Source organism: Myotis daubentonii, chromosome 4 (genome assembly GCF_963259705.1).
Source record: "Myotis daubentonii chromosome 4, mMyoDau2.1, whole genome shotgun sequence".
Taxonomy (NCBI): Eukaryota; Metazoa; Chordata; class Mammalia; order Chiroptera; family Vespertilionidae; genus Myotis; species Myotis daubentonii.
The window spans coordinates 86832009-86849844 of record NC_081843.1 but is presented as its reverse complement, the minus strand read 5'-3'; the positions used below and the strand labels follow the sequence as shown (position 1 = coordinate 86849844).

General features: G+C 37.9%; 1 protein-coding gene across 4 annotated transcripts in view; it reads right to left on the bottom strand.

Annotated features, from left to right (window-relative positions):
• Positions 1-219: 219 nt before the first annotated feature.
• PDE4D (phosphodiesterase 4D) overlaps positions 220-17836 on the bottom strand; it is a 657725-nt gene continuing 640108 nt past the window's right edge. For all 4 annotated transcript variants that reach the window (XM_059694582.1, XM_059694584.1, XM_059694583.1 and 1 more), the window contains 9 exons: positions 17036-17129; positions 15688-15860; positions 14989-15087; positions 13988-14152; positions 11933-12032; positions 7804-7958; positions 6406-6528; positions 5812-5994; positions 220-5148 (listed from right to left, as the gene is read on the bottom strand). In XM_059694582.1, coding sequence (XP_059550565.1) covers positions 4732-5148; positions 5812-5994; positions 6406-6528; positions 7804-7958; positions 11933-12032; positions 13988-14152; positions 14989-15087; positions 15688-15860; positions 17036-17129 — 1509 coding nt within the window. In that variant the 3' untranslated portion in view covers positions 220-4731. The remainder of the gene's footprint in view (positions 5149-5811; positions 5995-6405; positions 6529-7803; positions 7959-11932; positions 12033-13987; positions 14153-14988; positions 15088-15687; positions 15861-17035; positions 17130-17836) is intronic.

The window sequence follows — 17836 nt, the reverse complement described above, 5'->3', positions numbered from 1 at the left end:
GGGCTGTACTTAATCTTGTAGGCCATTTAAATGACTTTGGCCAATTTTTTTCTATAGGAAGATTAATCTCCATAATTTTGTTTCATTGATTATGAATATCAATACTAGCTTATAATGTCATTTTCACTTCACTTTTACAATCTTTACTCTTGGAAACCTGTGCTGACTGAACTAGTTTTAAATGAATCATCTTTCATTTATAAAAGATTGAGTCATAAATAGGCAGAATCAACCCATGCTTTTATTTCCATTGCATATAAAAATTTCATATGAAGGTATTGATGTACAGTACTATCCCCATGGGCTGTAAGAGAGGCTAAGAAACCACTAAAAGAATCATCATTTATAATGCTCACACACAATTTACCATTCTGAAAACATTATCTAATGAAATAAAATAAAAAACAACTAAAATCAGTAAGGATGTGTTTTTGTAATTATAGTGTCCCCTTTGTACTGTTTAAAAAACAAAAGTAATCAAATTCCTTTGGGCCAGGGCTGCTAAAATCTACAGTTTGTGTCAAAAAAAAGAAAACAAAATAACAGGAGGCTCATTTTTCCTAAAAAGAGAATCTCTCCTTTCACTAAGTCACATTTTCTGAGGGCTGGGCAGTAGTGGAAGAAGGTTTCATCCTCCACTGTGTCATAGCGTTGGGAGCTGGCCATTGTGAAAGGTTATGTTTTAAAATGCTAAAGCAATGTAAGTTTTGCAGAAACAAATTCTAGAGAATGATAAATCCTTTATGCTACGTCAATTGGTATCATATAAAACATGTCTTGTACACCGTACCTATGGACTCACATATTAAAAATTTGGTTGACTTCAGTTGAAGAAAATTTCCAGGGTTAAAAAATGACCTTTTTCATATTATATATTCTCTTAACATGACAGGAAGCTGACGAATAAAGGACTAACCAGCACTCGAGACCTTTGGCTCTAGTTTCAAATCAAGTTCATTTACCTATGTGCTCTAGAAGCCAAAAAATACTTCTTATAATCACGGGACAATATATTTTCCCAGTAGTGTTTGAAAGTAGAAAACAAATGTGGCTAACCCAAGTAGCTCCTGATCAACAGATGGGGAAAACCATCACCATATAAACAATGCTGCTTCATGGCAAGAAGTTCTTAAGCTTGTATCTCAAAAGGGTCTCAGAATCTTCCAGAGGTTGTCTGTGGTTTTGTAAAATCCAGCTACTGCCAGAAAACCAATTGATTCAAAGCTTGGATGTGAAATGCCCAGCCCTAGCCCCACCATAACCTTACTTTCAAATGCAGCAAAACAGAAGAAAATATTGGTTAAAGTTAAGGCACAGCCCTGGGACCAAAGACCTGCAGCTATGTGTTTTTTTTTTTTTTAATTTATATATCTTTATGTATTTTATAGTTTTTTCTTGAATTTTCCATAAACAAGCTCTAAGGTGACAAGACTATATTACAGGAGAAAACAAAATGTACAAGGAGTATGTATACACACCATTCATTCTCTCACCAAGAGTTTCCAAATATATCAACACCATCCCATCATGGGATGATGTTTTAATAAGAACTGATAATTTACAATTAACATTACAATATGTACATTACAATAAATACATGGTTGTAAACAGACAAACAAGACTGTATTACAGGTAAGGTCATTTGGTGAGAAAAAAATGCATGGCACAAAAAAATAAATAATGCATTCAAAAATTATCATAAAGCTTTCTGTGAAATCCATTTCATTCAAGTTTTTTTTCCCTTATCTGCAATTTGTTCTATCTACATTATTTTCTTGTGAATTTTAAGTGATGTAAAAGAAAATAAAATCAAAACAGCATTACTATGTTTAGTAACTTGCAAGCTGAAATGTACTGGTTATATGCAAACTTGGACATCTTTTCCCCATACAGTACCCAGATATTGCATTTTCTTATGGCATTTTAGGAAATGTAAAGCCACTTGTGAAAGGATGTTATTTTTAAAGCGGTGTATGATACTGAAGCACACTTGGGCAAGAGAGAAGGAGACAAAGGAGGAGGAAGGGAGAGGATCAGCAGATCGTACAGTGCATTAGTCCCTGTCTCTTGGATAGTACGCACTTTCTTCAATTTGATTGTCAATCAGTGGGTACCCTTACAACATGTGACCATTAAAACCCAACAAATGGGGGAAAAAAGCCTCTTTTTTTAGTGCAGTTATAAACCCTTTCAGGTCTGGATTTGTTTGTGACATATTGCTGCTTTAATTTTTTTTGTTTTTCACTATTAAGATTCTAGGCACTCTGTGGGGAAAATACCAAGTATTAGGGAGAGGAGGGAATGAGGCTATTTTGGAAAAAGGAATAAACCCTAGATTCTTTGTCATTTCTTCTAGACCTCCATTAGGGAGAAATGAAATTAAAACAGGTTTCCAAGTGTTCTTGTGAAACCATTTGGACAAATATAGGACTTTGTCTCAAAGGTTACTGTCTGATCTTTACAGGGAAAGGAGGGTGGAGATCTGATCATTAATCAGTTGATTCCTACTCTGCTCTGTGTAAAGATCGGAACTACACAAGTTTTCCCTCAGGGGATCTCAGGAGATTAAAACAGGAGCTATCTTCAGCATAGGCCATTTTTCTGGCTGATGACTTCATTATTCATCCCCCAGAAGGCTTCCTGCCTTCCTAAATATCAATGTTTTTCAGGGTTACACTTTTTGTTAAGTGTTTATTTATTTTCCATTTAGTCAGACACCCCCCTTTAGTTCTATGCCAATTCTTAGATATCAATTTGAAAATGATTATTTGGGTTCCAATCTTTTCACAGAAAAGGTAAACACTTTGTTCAGAGCTAAAATGGAAAAAAAAGTCCAAAGTAAATAAATGCCCCAAGATGCCAACTGATGATAAATACTGGAAATTAATCTCTAAAATTGCAATAGTTCTTGGTGCCAAATTCAGCCCAAAGTGATCTCTCATTTTTTTTTTTTTTAATTTCAGCAGAATCTTTTTACTCAACCCAGTATTTTAGGAGGGCATTATATTACCAAACCACTGGTGCTAGTGGCATCATCAATGACTTTCCTTCAGGATATTACAGAAGTTCTCCTCTACAAGACCTACCGATGAACCGATAACCAATAAAGCAATTTCTACATATTAAGTACTTGTCTATTAAGGAAGGGTAGTTCCTACATTTAAAAATCACTTCTCCAGAATATTCCTTATATAGTTCTTACTCCCATGGCAAAATCATGGAAACAAACGCACATTAGTTGTACTGGTGGTGTTTGTTAATATATTCCGCTAATATTGTTAACACTGCCTAACTAGCTGTTAGCTTTTCTCTGTAAATCAAGAGTAAAAGCTAGTCATTCTACATGACCTCGCAGTAGAAATGAATGCTAACCCTAACTTGACTATCTGCTTTTCCCCCATCAATCAAAATGGCAATGATATATTTGATAAGACCCTATCTAGTGAAGGTGGACAGAGGTTCAAACACACGCTAAATGACAGAGCAGCACAAGGGGCAAAAGTTTTTCGTCCTATGACTGTGAAAACACTGAAAATGAGCATGACATATGTGGGTCATTACAAAGACATGCACTTGTGAAATGAGGGTCTACCGACATAGCAAAAAGTTATCAGAAGACACTACGTAGGAAAATATCTAAAAAAGACTGACCATTTTAGCTACTGGGTATTTATATATCTCTCACTTGCTTCAGACAACACCAATGGATGATTGAGTGTGCATGAGGCTTAAGACACATTAGAAAGAACGCACATCAAAGTATTACTGAACAAATATTCACTTTGCACACCATGAAGAAAAACAGTGAAGAGCAACTCTGCTTATCTGAAAAGAATGAAACAAAAAAAGTAAATGAAGACCTACAAAGTTTCCTGCAACTTAAAATTTGCTTTTGTTTTAAAATATGGAAGTCATTGGTATATAAAACAAGGAATCACTACAAATCAGTTAATTGCTATGAACTATAAGGTGCAAGTAAAATTCGTAAATTAGATTTATCCAGTGTAGCACAGATTGGTACTGAAAACTTGCAAGTTACTCCTTAGAAAAAAATAACCAGTGGCAGATGAAGTTCTGAACATAGTTTTGTGTTTTTTTTTAAATATAATACTTCAATACATTTAATAATAAAAGTAAGCTCTACAAAAATTCTGTTTTACATATCATACAAAATATAGAGGTCAGTGCAGCTCACTGAACCACACTATTCAGTCATGTATCAGGAAGACTTGAAATTAGAAAATTATGCAATTTCTGTGGCTCATCTTCCTCCTGGTAACAGATTCGCGCTGTGTCCTGTTCCTGACCCATTTGTTGTTTCATTCACGAGTTCACTCTGTCTGTGTAATGCCTTCTTTCTGCTGAAAATATTGCAAACAAATAAAAAGAAAAGAAACCCCAAGTCATATCAACTTCTGGGCTGCCTGATGAGCCACACTCCCTTGGAAATATTTTGGAATTGATTTTTCTCTGCTTTGTCAGCTCTACCAAGCTGACATCTTGTTAAAATGCTGTCCGTGAAGATGCCCCCCTCGGTCTGGTGACATGGAGGTGAAAAAACTGGTTACAATATTCCTGAGCTCCGGACTGAGTAGTCAAGGTCAGTTTTGTTCAACAAACGTCCTGGCAGATGACAGTGAGGTGTGACCATGGTTGTGGCATGTGACATGCACTTTGGAAACAATTTTTTCTACTAAAAAAAAGAAAAAGGCATGAACGTCCTCTGCACTGTTACGTGTCGGGAGAGTGATCATCGATGACGCAGGCTTCGGGCTGGCTTTCCTCCTCGTCCCCCACTGCTTCTTCTTCGACCTGTTCGTCAAGGGGAACCTCGGTCGACTCCGAGTCTTGAGTGCAGAGAGTCTTGGAGTCACTGCAGCTAGTGTCTTCTTCTACTTGACTTCCACTGTCCTTTTCAGTGTCGGACTCGCCATCCTCCTCTAAAGTGAGTTCAAACTGGAACTTCTCAGTCTGGCCCTGCCGGCCCTCCTCCTGGTCATCAGGTGCTGGGGAGGGGCTCTGAGGAATTGTGCTCTGGTACCATTCACGATTGTCCTCCAAAGTGTCCAAAATGTCCTGGGCATCAGGATGGACAAGGTCTGCCCACGTCTCCCAGAGGGGGTGAACGATATAGTCTATGAAGCCCACCTAGTTAAAAAGAAATCCAGTTTGAGTGCAGGACTTGGGACGAAGAAACTACGGAAAAGGTTAACTAGATCCCACATATACATCCAATTTATATCAATTTATAAATATAACCTAAAATTTAAATAGAAACACATAAAATATAACATGGCCTGCAACTACAACACTGAACAGAAGACTATTTACTTTGGTAAAACAGTCACTGTTTTAGGCAACGGTGCAAATTAGCTTCTAGAACTTTTTACAACATAAAAATCCTACAGCTGTTTACATGGTAGGGCTTGGCTTGAAGCCTGGACTTCATTTTAGAATAGCCAGTAATAGGTAAATCGAGATAACTGAAATATTGTCATGTATTCCATATGAATTCATACAACCGAATTCACTTATAAATTCAGATAAATTGTCTCTATACCTATGAATATACTATGTGAATAATAGTCATTAATGAATATAATGCCATAAGAACATATAAATGACGATAGGAATATAGATCATAAGAATAAAAGAGTCTTTGGAGTTGTAAAGACTAATGTGCAATTGAGCTTGCGAACATCAAGTACGCGTGTGAAAACCACTAAAATACTGTGTGATGTGGACACAATGGAATCCAACGTTCAAGTTACTGTTTTGCTCTCTCGGAAAGCTTTGTGCGTAATGCGTCACCTGTGATTTCTCCACAGATGCATTGTGCTTGTCACACATGGGACTTATCTCCATGCCCCGCTCCCGCTCGCGGTCTCCTTGGCGGAAGAACTCCTCCATTATGCGGTCCGTCCACTGGCGGTACAGCTGCAGCGGCTTTGTCGGGTTGCTCAGGTCCGCACAGTGCACCATATTCTGGAGGACCTAAAACAGACAAATGCATTCTCGTCTCAGCACCTGTTCCTTTTTTCCCTTTTTTACTAGAAATTCACATTTAATGACTGCGACACTTAAAAATAGATGTTGTGTAAGACTCATTCCAAATAGTTCAACCATGATGTGTCTATGTGTGGTTCACACTTATATTAATAGTCCAAAGTTATGACACCTCTACTGCATCTAAATACCAAGAGCTGTTTATGTGCATGGCTAATTAAATTCAGAGCTGCTTAAGTGGCTGGTTTTGTGGGATGTCAGGTGTTTTTTTTTTTTTTTTTAAGTGCATATGCAAATGAAAAGACTAAGCTGGTTAATTCATAAGTTGGGAAAAAGGAGACATAAATTTTATCAAAGCTAGACACACAGACACATGAGAAAATTCAAGTCATGCTTTACCTGAATTCTGTCAGAATAATTATCAAGAAGAAGAACTCCAGAACTGGTCACTTTCTTAGTTTCAACCATAGTTTTCAAATCAGCCAGTAGATTCATGTGTTTTGACATGTCTGTTGCAAGTACCTTAAAAACAAGGAGTATTTTATTAAGTAAAAAATGTCCAGAGGAAAGAAGAATTTGCAAATAAAAGTACTACGCAGAATGTGAGAAGAGACGGAAAACCACTCTGTCCTCTAACAGCGTGTATGGCAATTCTTTACTATGTCTTGGGGCAGAGTCCTTTCCTCTTTGTTGTCAAGTTTTCTGGAAGCCCAGATATATGTGTGCAATATACAGAAATGTTAGGCACTGATAACCACTTTTGTGACAGAAAAAAAGGCATATCCACGATTAAGACATCATTACATATTTTTCCCATTCCTTGGACTAAAAAATGGTTAGTGAATGCTGATGAACTGATTCAAGATTGCTCACAGGGAACTTCAGAAAGAGAATATTCTGGGCAATTTTCTGCTTATTCAAGACAGATAATTCTTTCCTTTGTATATACAAAGCTTAAGAGAATGATTTTTTTAAAATATATTTTTATTGATTTCAGAGAGGAAGGGAGAGGGAGAGAGAGATAGAAACATCAATGATGAGAGAGAATCATTGATTGGCTGCCTCCTGCACGCCCCGCACTGGGGTCGAGCCCACAACCTGGGCATGTGCCCTTGGTTGGAATCGAACCTGGGACCCTTCAGTCCACAGGCTGACGCTCTGTCCACTGAGCCAAGCCGGCTAGGGCAAGAGAATGAATTTTTTGATAACCAAAGATTTTCCTGTGTCTTGTAGTCACTGTGAATAATATGCATAGAGAAAATATTAAAATCATGGATGTTTTCTAAATGGCACTCTGATGGAGTCCCCCCGTTTTGAGTGGAAAAAGTTCAAGCTATGGTCAGCACCCTCTACTCTTGTAGGTCATCTTTCTGCCTTCACCAGACCAGAGGAGTTCAGAAAATAAAGCTTGAATAAGGAGGATAAGCTGTCATTATTCCTTTTTAAAAATTTTTGTTATTGATTTTAGAGAGAGAGAAAGAGAGAAAAACATTGATTTGTTGTTCCATTTATTTATGCGTTCATCGGTTGGTTCTTGTATGTGCCCTGAATGGGATCAAACCCACAACCTTGGAATATTACAACGATGCTCTAACCGGCTGGGCTACCCGCCGTTATTTTTAACTTTAAACTGCTAGAAGCAGAAAACCTATTACCGAACATCAGGGGCAGCTTCTCAAACACAAAGGGGCAGCAATAGGACTTGAAATATACAGTTCCTTTCATTTAACATTCATTTTCCCCCCCCTTTAACAGTTTGCCTCACAGCTTTCTTTTTTGCTTTTATCAGCTACTTACAATGTCAATGACCATTTTCCTTAATGATTGTCTTTGCTTTTTGGTCAAATTCTGGAAAATGTCACAGTTTTCTTCTTGAAGCAACTTAAAGCCCACGGCCAAATGATGGTTCTCCAAGACAGAAGAATCATTGTACATCAAGGCAAGTTCAGAATCTTAAAAGAAAGACAAGAGACAAGAAGATCAGCAAAGCCATTTATTCTAAGTTTATTTTATTCTTCATATTCTGGGATAACTTTTGGTTTAGAGCTCAATTTCCCCTAAACATCTCTGCTGGCCTTACCATACATGACAACACCAAGAAGGCAATGTATTAGTTACTGTAACAGTGGCAAGAGCAATGGCATCGGGGGAGTGAATTCTAACATAAATGACACGTGGTAAGTCATTTCACACCCCGTGTGTCTCAGCTTTCTCTTTGCTGAAGTGAAAGCAGAACTGAACAGATAGTTCCTCCCCTCCAGATCTGCCATAGGTTGCTCCATAAGCTCAGTAGAATATGGCATTATCCTTAACATTTGCAACATGCCCAAAGCGTAAGGCGCTGTATTCCTGATAACTGTGCATCACCTACTCAGCATTTTCTATAACGTAAGGATCACGTGACTTAGGATTGCTTGTGTTCAGAGAGGGGACAAGAACAGTTTGGAACACACAGAGAATGTTCGCTTTGTTCATGTTGTTCTTATTTGCATCCACAAGATAGCTTTGAAAGTAGAGGCTCTCTTCATTTTTCCACTTTCTTTTCCAAGTACTGTGGCAGTCACTGTAAACAGGTATATTGCCCTTTCTACCTGAGCACTCGTGGCTTCACACAGAGAAGGATATCAGGCTGCCTACAGAACCGCACGGTGAAGATTCTGCCGCCCTCACTACTGCCCTGGGCCTGTGTATTTTAGGCAGTGAGAGGTCCTGCTCCTTACTAGTTCCTGTAAATACCGTTTAGACCCAGGTCTGTAAGATAGTCATTAAAAAATTGGTGCTATTAACTGTTTCCACTTAAGTCCTTGTAAAGACTAAAAGTGCATGTGTTTGATCTTTTTACTGACTCATGCACAGAAAATACTTTTGGAAATATATATTCTTTTCTAGGAAAGAAATACCCAATACTTCTTACTGAATATTTTAAAGGAGCGAGGAAGGAGAAGTGAGGCTCAAGACATATTTCTACTGTGAAATCTATGACTTCAATAATACTATAGAAATAGGAATTTACACATTGAAATACCTGTTCCCAACTACAAAAACAGAGATGTCTAGAGTACCAGGCAATGCATATGTACGGTGTTACTTATTGTCTTTTTTTTTTTTTGACAAAGCAATAGTATTCATGTTTTAAAAGTCAGTATATGGTCAGTCTGACTTTTAAATAGTCTATCAGAGCATCTAATTATGAATATTTATCCATAGACAGTTAAACATACAGAAATAAAAAAATTTAAACTATAAAGGATCTTAACATATCATTGTTTCTATAGTGGAATCATATTAAATAACATATACTGAAAGGAAGTCACAATGTTTTCCAAGTGGAAGGCATAATATATTTTCTAATTAATCTATTACAGTTCTTTTAAGGGGGCAAATGTGTATGTGGATCAGGGGATTAACAGAAGAACTGACCCGGATTAATCTATATGCCCTGTGAAGAAAGAGAAAAGAAATTCAGGCAATTGAGCTTGCAGAATAAAAGATGAGGAGCTGTTACTTGGAGGAGGCAGATCTGTGGTCTGAACTTTGAAACAAAGAATCTGAATTCTACTCAAGGTAAGGATGGCCTTTCACAGAGAAGGTTGTCTAGCCCTCCCCCCGCCCCCCTTCCCACAAGCCTGCCTCGGTAGGCGGTTAGCTCCCTGACATGTAACAAGAGTCCTGACTGGCCAGAAAGACCATGAAATGATTCCTAATTAGACTGGTGGGCCTCTACTGCCTCTCTAATCTCTGAGGCTGCTACAAAAAGGTGGTGGTGACTGCTGCGTTTTAAATGAATGCATGTTAGCATTTAAGCAACCTGTTTCTACTCTTCTTTGGAGCTGAAGGTGTGTGGTCACGTCTAAAGGGGAGTAAGATTCTGTAGTTCTTGAGTAGATTTTGAAGAAGCAGAGGTGTACACGGAGACTCAGAATCAGCCGGGGGCGGTCTGGGACCGCTCTACCATGCAAAGCCTGCAACCTCATGGCGCCTTTGTAGCCTCCTTCACATAGGGAAGGTGGCTGCCTCACTATGGGTTTATAAATTTGAGGATTAGAAGTCTCTAGGATTCTTTATTACAGGAAATGTAGATGAAACCTTTGGCACTGAACACGGTGCTAAGTGTGCTAGTCTGAGCCGTGGATGCTCAATCCATGAAAGAGAAACATAAACTTAATGTCTACATAAAAAAGGGTTTACTGCAAACTAAAAATAATCACATAGTTTTGAGTGTATCTCACAAAGTTATTTATTACAAGTTTACAAGTTATTAGAGAGACTCATTATAGCATGCTGTGAAGTTAAGACTTCCAGTATTTGTGCTCCTGGCTACTAGGCCTCTTCTGTTTCCGAAGTGGAGTGCTTGCTGGCATGATCCCTAGTCGGAAGCTAACTAGGGCAGCCATTCTCACAATGCCCTGGGCTCTGATCAACCCTGAGCTACTTCCATTACCAGGTGATGCTGCTGATTCATTCTCTCAGGAATAATATGGCCTCATCACACCCCGCCCTCCAGGAAACATCAGTGATCAAAGTTCCTCTGGGAACGGTCCACCTCCCAGTGGTCCCACAGAAAAGAGATCATCACTACATTACTGAATAACAAAATCCTTACAAAAACAGGGTTAGTTATCCTTCACCTCAAGCAAGTCATCAGCAAAATGACCTTAAACAGACACCCTTGGCCACTGTCACTGTATTCCTAATTCTCCCCTAAATTTCTCCATTATCTGTCTCAGTGGGTTTCAAACTTTGGAGAGCATCAGATTTGTCTGTGAACTGAAGATCAGCTTCAGTTACAGACTCCACGGTACCCTGACGCTTGCCAGAGTCCTCCAGTGCCAGCCAAAGCCTGTTTGCCCTTTGAGGGTCCATAATAAAGAATAAAGCTGGTCCTCATTTAAAAAAAAAAACAACTATCAGAACACTTGGAAACAGTGACTTTATTACTAGTTGTTTTAATTTTTTTCTCTAATCTATTCTTAATTCTAATGTTATGATAAGGGAATCTACAATATTATATATAATAGGGTGAAAAAAACCACACCAGTCTGAATTTTGGCCATTATTAATTTAAATAAAAAATATGTATACCTTTCTTTAAGGCAAACATTAAATTTAAACAAAACTTTTATGAATGAGGAGCACATCAAGACACACCTAACAATCAAAATAATAAATCAGGCCAGGCTAAGGGAAGTATCAGGGTACAGTGCACTCTGTAACCACCCCGAGCTTCTCAGAAAGGACAGTGGATCCTAACCCCTGACACAATGTGAATGCAGGCAGCTGCATCTAATGTGAATCACATTTATGTGTTAATATTCAGTTACGCTTTGGTGGTTCCTGAAGGAACTCTATTATAGGTTCTTATAAGGTAGCTGGAATATGAAATGTTACCCTGTCTGATCTTGGATAAGTGAGTTCGTGAACCAAAATTCTAAAATGTACTGGGAAATCCATGATTTTCCCAATCTTCCTATACTAGTATATGAGTGAGTCACTAAAGCACAGTTTGTCATAGGGTAGTCCAGAGGCTATTCAAAGATACAAAAACAGAGCTAAATATTCTAAAGATCTGAGTTAAATCTCTCTAAGCAAAGCTACATTTAAAAATCTCATTTTAAATCTGGCTGCAGCACAGGCTGTGCAATGAAAGCTGAATGCATGGAGACTACTGAGCATGAGGAGGCTCTTATCCACAAACTCATGGCAAAAACAAAACAAAACAACAAAAAAATCAGCATTATGCCCCAAGGGATACCATAATAATATTCAGAACTAAATTACATTAAGACACACTCTCATTAAAATGCATGTTTACACATTCCAAAAGAACTTAATGGCTCTGGAAATACCCCCAAGTACATAAAGACTCCCATTCTAAAGTGCAGATAAAAGAAATGTTTTCTGCAAAAATAAATTTAACTCTACTTACTTGTATTGATCAGAAACTGATTGGACACACCAGGATGATCTACATCATGTATTGCACTGGCAAAAATTGCTGCAAGAATCTCCAAATCTGTAAACACAGCCTGGAAAATCAGACAACATAGATAACATCACTATTCTATAATAACACATATTCAGGTTTAAACAAATGGAAAATTACTTCCTAGAATTTGATGGAAAAATAAAATGAAGTTTTGAAATATATTATGACTAGTGGCCCTGGGCACGGATTTGTGAACATTGAAAGGAAATTAATTAGAAGGTGGCCGGTGGGGCAGGACTGGGCGAGAGGGCTGGACACGCCCTGGAGCCAACCTCCAGTGGCCCCTCCCGGCGTCTGTGGAGTGAGCTGGGTCCCTGTGGCAGGTGGGGTCCCTTGGCTTGGCCTGTGGGGACCTGGCAGAAACCGGCTCTCCAACATCCCTCGAGGGGTCCCAGAGTGCGAGAGGGCACTCTGCAAAGTTGCTGTCATACAGGGTGTGGAACGCAAACGCAAGTGTGCGGTAAACCAGGTTCAGGGCCAACAGTGCCCCAGCAACAACATAACCCACGACTGAAGGTGGAATCGCGCGGCCCCGCGAGGAATCGGGCTCCCTCCTCTCTGGTTTTGGGGTGTGTCACCTGAGAACTGCAGCTGCCAAATCACTGCAGCTCAGCAGTTCCTGCGTTGAGCGTCTGCTCCCTGTTGGTCAGTGCACATCATAGCGACTGGTTGGACACTTAGCATCATATTAGCCCTTTGTATATATAGAAGATAACTTTTTGGGAAGAGTTCTATAGATAATGAGTTACTCGTGAACTTTGTAAGTGTGATCTTGGAAGAAAATATTTTACCTAATATTATAATTTATGATCAAAAATTTCCCATTGATTATATATTTTTAAGTATTAAAAAGGAATATCTGAAATTGTTTCCTACTCAAATCAGGGTTTCTCAACTTCAGCAGAATTCACATTTTTGGGCCAGATAATCTCTGTTATGAAAGGCACTCTGTATTAAAGGAATTTTAGCAGAATCCCTGGCCTTTCTCATGAGATGTCAGTAGCATGTACCCCTCAGTTGTGGCAGCCAAAAGTGTTTCCACATATTACCAAATGCCCATGGGGAATGGGAGGAGAAGGAAAAGGAAGGAATCACTCCCAGTTGAGAACCACTCACTCAAATGATGAAATATCAACATAGTTTTATGATGAAAACACTCTGAACTGTCCTATATAATAAAAGGCTAATATGCAAATCAACTGAACAGTGGAACAACTGGTTGCTATGATGTGTACTGACCACCAGGGGGAAGACGTTCAATGCAGGAGCTGTCCTCTGGTGGTCAGTGCACTCCCACAGGGGGAGTGCTGCTCAGCCAGAAGCTGGGCTCATGGCTGGCGAGTGCAGCAGAGGTGGCGGGAGCCTCTCCCGCCTCCACAGCAGTGCTAAGCCGTCAGTCAGACATCCCCCCACGGCTCCTGGACTGCGAGAGGGCACAGGGTGGGCTGAGGGCTGCCCCCCCCCCCAGTGCACAAATTTCATGCACCGGGCCTCTAGTAAAATATATTAGAAAAAAAAATATTTCCCCTAACAATTAAGAAAATAAAATTGCTTAAATAACAATTTAATGAAACAACTTCAAAGGATTTGGTAAAATTAAAGTGTTTCCTTGTAATCAATTCTATGAAAAAACATCAATACATTGCTTATGTTTTAAAATAATCATCCTTTGAACTATAAATGTAAAAGCCTTCAGACTACATTCCAGAAAAACAAACAAACTAAAATGATATAAGCCAAACAGATGTGCTTTAAAGAATGTCCATTAGGTAATTTCAAGAAAGCAGTGTCATAAACAGATGAATCCCTAAATCACTGGTCAACTTTCACAAACAAAATCATCAGACTATTTATTTACCACATCTTTTACTTTATAACTCAATATACTTCCAATGAAGCCAATTATTTTCTGCACTGCATACTCTTTAGCATACAAGTTGAAGGGCCCTTTATGAGTGACAAATTAGTGTTCTCAGTTTTAGAAACCAGATTTACCTCCAAAGCAGGTGTAGATAACAGCACATGCGTCGACTGGACCACGTCTGCAGCATGAATATTGTTGTGGTAGGCCACGTCAGCGTGGTAATGGTCTTCCAGGGTCATAAGGTATGTAACTAAAGTGTCTACTGGAATTTTAAATGTTTTCAATAAATCCCGTTCCTGAAGGAAAAGAAATTCTATTAACATTTGTCCTTACAAAAAAGGTTTTCCATAGAGTGTGTCAACAACAAAAAAATCACACCCAGAAATGGAAATAGCGCTCTCATAGTATCTAGTGAGGAAATGGAAATCTTTGGGACAATCCAGGGACTTCAGGGATAAAACCAGAGTTGAGTTGTCCTTCTGAAGCCCAATAGTGCTCAACCCAAGATGTGTGGTGTGAGGAATGAGCTCCCAGTTCCAGAGTGTCTGTGTCCCAAGATCATGAAGTCAGCCTCAGTCTAGCGCCACTGACTCAGCCACTAGATCACATCAACTGAAATGTAACATCCTTTCTAGGGCTGGAATCTGCCGTTCCAGTCCAGGGGGTACCTACAGACTCAACTCCTCATTTAAATCCTAACCCTGCGCTGGAACAGAAGCAGCTCAACAAGAGTGAGAAACTGATATGGAGAAGAGCAGTACACAAAACCGTGAAGAAATTAAGATTGGTTAGCAGAGGGGTGGATTCAGTTTTTATGGTTAGTATTCCATTCTCTGTGTGAGTCAGGGTCATGTGGATGACTTTTAAACTATTATTTTAATGAATTGCTTCAATTTTCCCACATCATATCTTTTCCTTAAATGGGAAAAAATTAACAACATTGGTTTATTTGTATTTTACCTACACTTCAACCTTTCTGTATTCTTATTAATCCCTAGGTAAACGGGCAAATCTGAAAAAAGTCCAATATATGCAAAAGAGGGTGAGTAGTAAAGAAGACACAATGCATGCACAATTCACAGACTGGACATTAAGGCACAGAATGAGAAGAAAGGTGATAGGAACACATTACCTGAAAGATGGTGTGCATGATAACAGTCAGAGGCCGGTTACCAGACAGCTCTGCTATTCTGAAAACATGAAGACCCCATTTGTTCACCTCTTCTAGTTCCTGGGGTTAAAGAAAGACAGAAAAATTAGAAAGCAGAGGTAGAACATAATTTTACATATTATTTTTATATTCATGTAAAAATTACTGATTTTAATAAAAAGGTTGTTAAACTTAAAAAAAGTGATTCATTTTAAATATAATGGATGTACCATGTAATTAGGGGAAATTTTAGGCAGATTCACTTGAACATACTAAAAACTGAATAGCATTGCTTAACCTCGTGTCTTTGACAATACAACATATTGACATACTTTCAATATAAATTCCAAAGCATTTCTTCAATAGATAAAATCCAGTCACAAAAACCTTAACTATTCTCCTAAAACTGGAAGATTTAATAAATAGATTTCTAACTTTTTAATGTTAAACAATCAAACGTAGAAGCAAAAAAGGAAAGAACACACATCACAAACTACCTGTGTAAATCCGTGTATTAATAAAACCCAAATAATTTAGAAAGTTGTATAAAGTGCGTTCCTATCTTAATAAAACACCCCCCATAAATTAATAACTTGTCCATTTACTAAAAGAGAAGGAATAAAAATGCATTAAAAGGCATTGTTACGTGCTGCTGCTCACAATTCTTGACATTTTTCTTACCTTGGCAAGGACGTCTTCTTGTTCGGTTTTAACCCCAAACCTCGGGATGCTTGAATTGGTCAAACTGGAACTGTGCATCAACTTCTTGACCCCACTAATCTGAGACATTGGCCTTTTCTTTTTCTCCTTTTCCTTCTGAGTCGGAGAAGGAATTTCCACTTCATGTTGCTTATCTTAAAAATAAGAAAATATTCTACACTTACTATTAATTCTACCTGAGCTTTTTGTGTTTTTTCTTTTAAAATGTAACATATATAACTAGACAGGTTTTAATTTATCATTATATAATCCAGGAAATATTTCCAAGTAAAGATCCTTTTAGAGAAGTTGAATGTTTAAAACTTGATGTGGACTGAGTTTGATACTCAAAATAAATAAATAAATAAATAAATAAATAAATAAATAAATAAATCAATCCCAAGGCAGAATAATTAACAGGTGTGAACCTGACAGCTTACTGAAATGGGTCCTCTGAATGACTTAGATTGCTTTCGCTATTTCACATTTCTATACTATAGTGAGCTAGGTGTTATGACGTAACAAGGTTTTGTGGGAAGCATGGAGAATCTCCAATATTATCTGATAAGTGACTATCAGTTTCACAAAAGCTATTTTCAAATAAAAGACACAAGATGTATCTGTATATTCATTCCCTATTTCAAGAGAGTGAGCTCCCCTAACTCATCCTTGCACATAGTATGTGCTCAATAAATGTCTGTTTAGTGAATGTGCTACTAAGATAATCAGCAATTTTGTTTTGAAAGTAAAGCCAAATCAAGGATATGTTCAAGTTGTTGACTTTCACTTACTGTATTTTATTTTCCTCTGGGAATGGGCGGTGGGAGTGGTGTTGTCCCAGTACACCATACCCTTAGCTATTGTTATCAGTAAGCTTTTCTTTAGTATTTATATTCTATCTGCCTCACCAGTTTACCAGGTGTGGTGTCCATTAGGCTATCAATCCATTGAGGACAGGGACCATTTCTAACTTACCATTAAATAGCTAGTGCCCAGCAATGACTGGCACTTAACAAGAATTTGTTGAATGCATGTATTGATCTCAAAAATACGTTTCATAGGTTAGTACTTTGAAAAAACTAGCAGTATGCAACTTTAATTCATAAAACCCCCAAAGTCCTGAATAAAACTAAAAGATAAAAAAATGCATTTTGTCACTTTAGGTTCTAAAATTTAGAAAGCTTAGAGGCTCAAATTATTAATATAATCAATGGAAACAAATGAAATTCATAACACTTGTTTGGTTTCCAAAATCAGTTGGTACTTTAATTCACCTCCAAAAACAAACAACTCAAAAGAAAATTTAAAAGTTGCACTTTGTTATTCTCACCTAAGAATGTGTTTGATATATACTCCGACACTTGATTTCCAGATCTACTCATTTCAGAGAGATGGGTGAGCTCCCGATTAAGCATCCTTTTAAACTGAAAAACAGAAAGATAAAAAAAAAAAATAGATGAAAATTTAAGTGTAAGAATATAAGCATACACCAAGATACAGAAAATATGCCCAAATAATTGTTAAACTGTCCTGACACTCAAAAAATATATATTTTTATTGATTTCAGAGAGGAAGGAAGAGGGGAGAGAGATAGAAACATCAACGATGAGAGAGAATCATTGATCTGCTGCCTCCTGCACGCCCCCTACTGGGGATCGAGCCAGGCATGTGCCTATTTTATCCAAAGAAACCCTGGAATTTACCTACCGCAACATAGCATTCAACACCAGAATTCTCAGAGACGTTATGCTTTCCCATCCATCAACTGCTTCTCAATGTCTTCCTTTGACTCCCAAAATTTCCCAGTTAGCCCTTTTAAGATACCTTAATATGTCTCTTAACATACAGGAAAAAAATATTTTTCTATATATTTACAGTAACTATACTATTAGATACTTGATCGAAAAAAGTCACGTGTATAGTTGCCCTTACAATTTTGAATTTCACCATAAATTATCATCTAAGTCTGGGGGAAAGACAGTAGTGAACTTATCATTTAGTAATGTTTAAAATATAATTCTAACTCAGTATTTAATCTGTTCATTAGAATTAAAAAATCTCACTTCTCTGCAATGATTCATACCAAGGTATTCTAACTCAAGATAATCTGGCAAATTACTTCCAAAGTCAA